We start from the raw sequence: 6,590 nt of genomic DNA on the forward strand, positions 1-6,590 counted from the left end.
ATTATAGCAGAAAAATTTTAAAATGATCTTAAAATTTCAAAATACTTTGATGGTCGGCGACTAAACTGGATCCTTTATCTATGCTCTAGCACTGATAGCAAAAGTGGCTAGCAACCCTGCAGGACAAAAAAGCAGAACCTGAAAAAGGTGCGAGGAGCTCCTCCACAAGCCAACCGCCAGCCGGCTAAATTTCTAATAGATGGATGATTTAGAGATGATGCCTCAAGGAAAACATCTAACAGAAGGCAAGGGCAAACCACTGTTAAAACCTGCCAAGCAAAGTCATGATTATAGAAAGTAAAGGAGAATGAAGATCACTATATCCTCACAAGATATGGTACCCAGAGAGAGGTGGAAAGAGAAGGAAAGGAGGGAGAGAGTGAGAGAATGTTTGAAAGAATGTTTGAGAGCGAGAGAGAAAGTGAGAAAGAAAAGGAAAAGAGGAAGAGAGAAAGAGAGAGATGGAGAGAGGGAGCAAAGGAAGGAGGAAGAAAGTGAGGGAGAGAGAGTGAAAAAGAATAGAGAGGATGGAGGAAGAACGAGAGGGAGGGAGGGAGAGAGGGAAAGAGAGAGAGAGAAAGAGGGAGAAAGGGAGTCAAGAAAGGGAGCAAAGAAAAGAGGGAGATAGTGAGTCAGAGTGTGTGAGAGGGAGTGAGAGAGAAGAGAGTGAGAAAGAGGGAGAGAGAGAGAAAAAGAGAGGGAGAGAGAAGGAGAGAGAGAGAGAGGGGGGAGAGGGAGAGAGGGAGAGAGGGAGAGAGAGAGGGAGAGAGGGAGAGAGGGAGAGAGGGAGAGAGGGAGAGAGGGAGAGAGGGAGAGAGGGAGAGAGGGAGAGAGGGAGAGAGTGTCACATTGGGAACAAAGACGTTCAATGGTAAAGACAAGACTTAAAACCACAGCAACAGTTGTTAGGAAAAAACGAGTTGATTATCTTTCAATCAGAATAAAACAACATTTGATAAGTTTTTTTCTAAACAGTTAAACCTATATATAAAAGACTACATCTAATAGTACATGTCATCTGGTGACTAAGAGAACAGCAGCAAGAGATGAGTGTCTTGTCTGGGTCTGAGACTTGCAATGACCGAGTCAACAATGTTAAGACAACTGGTTAAAGGAGCAAATCGATAATCTTCTTTCCTTTCTTTAGCTATTAATCTGTCTTCCAATCTTAAGTAATCCACCTAAATCCTTTACATACCCCTCACCTCCCATACCTAGAAAAACAGCTTAGGTAATTTGATTGAAGGTTCAGTTGCACTCATAAATAATGACAACCACTTGAGTTAATAGAAAATGACTCAAGTCTGAATAAGCATTTTGGTGCTGCAACCTTTCAACACCGACAGTTTAAATAAATGAACATTCAAAAGATATAAAAAAATTCTGCTGAAAAGTTGTTTTCTTCATTAAAAAATGATAGCACTGGTATTGGTTAAAAAATAAATGCAAATTTCACACGGTTAGGAAGATGAGTCGCTGCAGGATTACCAGCTTCCTATAAACCGATGATGTTCAGCAGTTGTTGCTGGCTGTGAAAGTGAACATTAAAAAAATAATATTAATGAAAAAAACTAGACTGAGATGAGATTTTACAATGTGCTTTTTGTTGTGAAAACACGTGTTTAGATAAACATACTTTTAAGGCAAATAAAAGCATTCTTCGAAAACTAATGTTTTAGCAATAAATAAAGAACTTGCCTGATAGAGTTGACATCAATATAGCACTATAAAGTTTGAGATCAATATATTACTATAGAGTTTGATATCAATTTATTACTATAGAGTTTGATATCAATTTATCACTATAGAGTTTGACATCAATATAGCACTATAGAGTTTGATATCAATATATCACTATAGAGTTTGATATCAATATATTACAATAGAGTTGGAGATCAATATGTCACTATAAAGTTGTATAAATATATCCACTATCATAAAACATATTAGAGTTGCATAACAATATAACACTATATAATTGCATATAAATATACTATTATAAAGTTTTATATCAATAGTTCAGTATAAAATTGTATATCAATATAGAGTTTTTTATCAATATATTACTATAGAGCTCGATATCAATATGTCACTATAAAATTGTATATCAATATAGTTTTTATAGAGTTTTGAATCAATATATCACTACAAAGCTGTCAATCGATATATCTGCATAAAGTTTTACACCAATATATCCTCATAGACTTGTACAACAATACGTTTTTATTATACATGTAGATAGATGTTTCTATGTTTTTGTACATCAATATATATCTATAGAGCTGTACATCAATATATCTCTATGAATTCATACATATATAACATTACCACGCTGTCCAGTATTTAGCCTTGAAGCATATTTCAGTAAAGGCTGTTAGTTTCCATTTTAGAAGTGATAGCAGATGTACTGTACATGAACAATGTAAACAGTATTGTAGTCACACGAGGGAATAAATAGGAGACCATGATACTGCAATTTTGGAAGTAGCATAATGAAGAAAAGAACAACTAATTAGTCTGAAAACGGAATTCTGCAGAGAATTGATGACGATTCTCTGAACCTTAACCTTTGAGACAGACATACAGACATACAGACACACAGACATACAGACATACAGACATACAGACATACAGACATACAGGCATACAGGCATACAGACATACAGACATACAGACATACAGACATACAGACATACAGACATACAGACAGACATACAGACAGAAATGGGCTTGTAATGATTTGGAGCCCTGAATGTCATGAATTAAAACTAGAAAACGTTAAGTAGCTCATTCTCTACAAGTTTTCAGAAATTTTAACATCTGAATGTTTTTTAAAAAGTGGTTATATCTGCTGTCAGCATATTTAGACGACCTTTTGAGGTCACATAGTTTTGGTGTCCTTGTTTTTTCATATAGTATAGAAAATGCCAACTAAAGGTCGGTATGCATACCTATTGATCCTAGTTCTACATTCATGTGAGTAACTTCTTTCCACAATTAAAGTTTTTTTTGGCTTAAAGATTTTGCGATTGAACCCGGTCAAAAGAAAACTTAGTAGGCCTATCTTTAAAACTGTATCATTTAACAGTATTCAAGAAACATGACTCATATTATCCAATTTTTTGGCACCGTTCTTCAATTTCTGAAAACCACTAACCACCGTCTTCCCGTATAATTTTAGGGCAACCAATTATGTGTAGTTCTTGATGTTTATAAATTCTGATTTATTGGCTATCTAAACAAAGCAGGAACTGACTCACATGCCAAGCCTACAAAATCAGGAAATGCCAGCCTAGCAGCCAAAATTATGTAAGGAAGAACGCTATTGCAATCTACCATTGGATAGGATTACAAAATGTTTATCGTATTGACTTGTTCTACCCTCCATGTCAAATACTACTCGAAAAGTGATAGCTTTTTGAGGCAAATCAAATGCTAACATGATTGTACTCATTGACTGAGGTGGTGATATAGTTCATAGATTTTCAGTGTTAATATTTACTCACTGCTAAGTCTAACTTTCACAGATCTCTCACAACACACTAGCCTAGCAGTCTGAAATGCTGTGAGAAATCGTCAGATGTAATAACTATAGATGCAAACATTCCAAAATACCCAAGGTGGTCGATTGGTGCAAGTAGGGGAGTGTCGGTCTTCAAAGCTAATAGTCATAAGTTTGAATTCCAATGAGATTATTCTTTTTCCTAACTTCAAAGAGTGGCTTTGAACAGACAGACCTGGCTATTATTATAGTAAATACCGGGGGCCTGTGCATCGTGAGAGGTCATAACCAGAATTTGCATAATTATTGTATAATGTTGCGAGGTGGTCTGGTGATGCAGTGGGTAGAAAACTTCGCTGCAAACCTATATTTTCAAGTTCAACTCTTGGGCTTTTTTTCTATTTCTTCTAGTGTGGCTTTAAGTAGATGGACAGACAGCCAAACACGGCTCTTATTATAGTAAAGCTTTAGGACAGTTTTAACTAACATTCATAGGTCATTTCCAAAATGTTTTGTGATACCCATTTTGCTGCACTTGTCTGAGTAAAGGTAAAAATATTTTTTGGAGATCAATGAGTATGGCATGAAACAAGCTGAGTAACCCCAATAGTTGAATGACTAATTCTGGTTACCATATGATCAGATTCACCTACTGGTGAGATGAATAGATCACCATCTGGTACAGAAGTAAACCCACTGACCATTTCTTTGAGTAGAGTTGCCTAAAACCTACACGATTAGAACAGCCCGCTAATCACATCAATGGAGACACCTACCAACCAGATGACTAGACTCATCTGCCGGTCACATAAATCCAAATAGAGATATGTGGTTAGTCTATGATACAGGTAAAGAAAACACTCTTTAGTTAGCAACAGTACTTCATCACAAAAGTTTAGTTATAGGCTGGCAGCACTTGGTGACATCCAATCACAGTTAGCAATAAAGACAAAAGGTAAAGGTCAAAGTACATGTAGTTCATAATCCTCAGATTAATATGCTATGTTTACCCTTTCCTAAAAAAAGTCGTTCATCAGAAGACTAGACTTACTAAGACCAAAGACTTATCACTAAGCCAGCATGGTGAAGATGTTGACTACACGGTGTTTCATAATGTTCCGGAATGATCATCAAGGAACTTGACTTGGGACCTTCACGAAGGTCTCTGCATGCTTATATGTATAAACATTTGCCGGCAGAATTTTACGGAAGGTCACGGGTCAGACTATTTTAGATGTGAATCAGTGAGTTTACAACAAATATTGGTGATTTTCTGGCAGTATCACATTTTGCTCTGATTTGACAGAATGCAAAGGCAAGTGCTTGAGATTTATACTCTAGATTTATACTGAAAATCTGTTTGATTTAATATTTTTCTTCAGCTCATTTGCTTTCTTCCTATGTAATAAACTGGTTGAAGACATCTACCATGAACCATATGCATCTTGTTATGCTAAGTGAGTCCAGACTTGGTTTTTAGCTTGAAACGTCATCAAACAAAAGTGGGATTTGTCACACCTTCTTGCAAGATATTTGAGAAAGTTGTTTTTTCAGGTTATTCTATTTTAATTAGAGTCATAAACTCTTTATTTGTGAACCATGAATAATGATTAACTCTGTTGCAATTGCTATGTTAGTAGGATTATTTATGAAACCTGCACTTAAGGTAGGAGTGGTCACTTACCCTGGTCATTAAGCCTTTCTGTAACCTTGGAACGCTCTAGGACAAAGTTATGTTAGGCTGCATGGAGAAGCAGATAAAAAGCAACACACACTACATGTATTTATAAATGTAAAAATTCTACCTTTTGATATATTTTATAACTTTATGATTTGGGAAACAGTTGCTTGCTTCAGCAGTGACGCTAAAGACAGTCTTTTTGTAGAGTTTACTTCATGTTCAAGTGGTGTCTCTCCTCGCTTATAGAAAGCAAAAACTCTGTATTATAAGGAGAGGGAGTTGTGCACTCTACTCTCTGAAGTCTTATACTTTTAATCAAATATTTTTCTAACTGACTACCTTGTTGACTATTTTAAGACCGTCTTCCAAGATAGTCAAAAACTATCTTGAAAAATAGTATTTCTATTGTTTAAAGGTAAAAAAGCTTTTTTAATGTAAAATAAATAGACAACCTCTGTTGTGGATCACAAGAAAATACTTTTCTTTTAAGGTTTTTAGATTTAAGGAACTTACCATGTGGTACCATGCAGTACCAAAACTATTTGATCCTCAAATTTTGGCGATGAAAGAGTTTTTGTACTATATGGTACTACATGTAGTAGTACCATAGTACTAGTACATGTAGTACAGTGCAGTAAGATAGTACTACATAATGTACTAACTTTCAGTGATTAACCAACGTCTATATTTGTTGACAGAGTAATAGTACGCTGAAACTCTGAACAAAACATGCTAATAATAACCAATATAAACATTGCTGATTGGAGTCTGAAGCCAATACACTCAGTAGAAAAGATGGCAGAACAAATCAGTAGGCCGTCGCTGTATGTACAAAACTTCACACAGTTAAAACACTATTTTAATGACTAATGCAACAACTTTGTGATTTGCTAAATTGAATTTGGGAGTTGTCATTGCTTACAGGTTTCTCGGATTAGAATTCCGAGCACACGTATGCAGTTGTTTTCATCGAGTAAGGGTTTTAAAGAAACTATACTCATGAAGCATAAAAAATGATACTTTTTTAATGTTGGAAACAAAAAGTTCAAACCTCGATGACTCCAACCAAAAGAAGAAAGGGCTTTATCGGTATCATGATAGTCCCAGAATACGTTAGTGTAAGTTTTTAGCTGTAAGTTATAGTTACTAATGAGAAACTACAGTTGGTGGCGATTTAAGTCAATTAATTACAGCTAGTTTCGTTTTATGAATTTATCGGTTGAAATGAAAATAAAACTATTGATAAAAGTTTACATGTTACATGTATATAATATGTGTTATTTTAATAATATATTTTATATGTTAACAATCTACCCTAAAAGTGTAGGATGTTACGTGTAAGAAAGACGCTGACTGCTGAGGCATCTATAACTACTTTTTCTGTACTACTGAAGTTGTACTGAAAGC

At 35.3% G+C, this 6,590-nt stretch overlaps 1 protein-coding gene across 1 annotated transcript; it reads left to right on the forward strand.

Annotated features, from left to right (window-relative positions):
• Positions 1-307: 307 nt before the first annotated feature.
• LOC137398398 (octapeptide-repeat protein T2-like) lies at positions 308-628 on the forward strand. Its single transcript, XM_068084506.1, has one exon. It carries the CDS (start codon positions 308-310, stop codon positions 626-628), a length of 321 nt encoding a protein of 106 aa, XP_067940607.1.
• The last annotated feature ends 5,962 nt before the right edge of the window (positions 629-6,590 follow it).

The sequence above is a fragment of the Watersipora subatra genome, chromosome 6, assembly GCF_963576615.1.
Source record: "Watersipora subatra chromosome 6, tzWatSuba1.1, whole genome shotgun sequence".
Taxonomy (NCBI): Eukaryota; Metazoa; Bryozoa; class Gymnolaemata; order Cheilostomatida; family Watersiporidae; genus Watersipora; species Watersipora subatra.

What these genes read in the sequence shown, in the direction of transcription:
- LOC137398398 (XM_068084506.1), top strand. Translation starts at nt 308, where the DNA reads ATGAAGATCACTATATCCTCACAAGATATGGTACCCAGAGAGAGGTGG.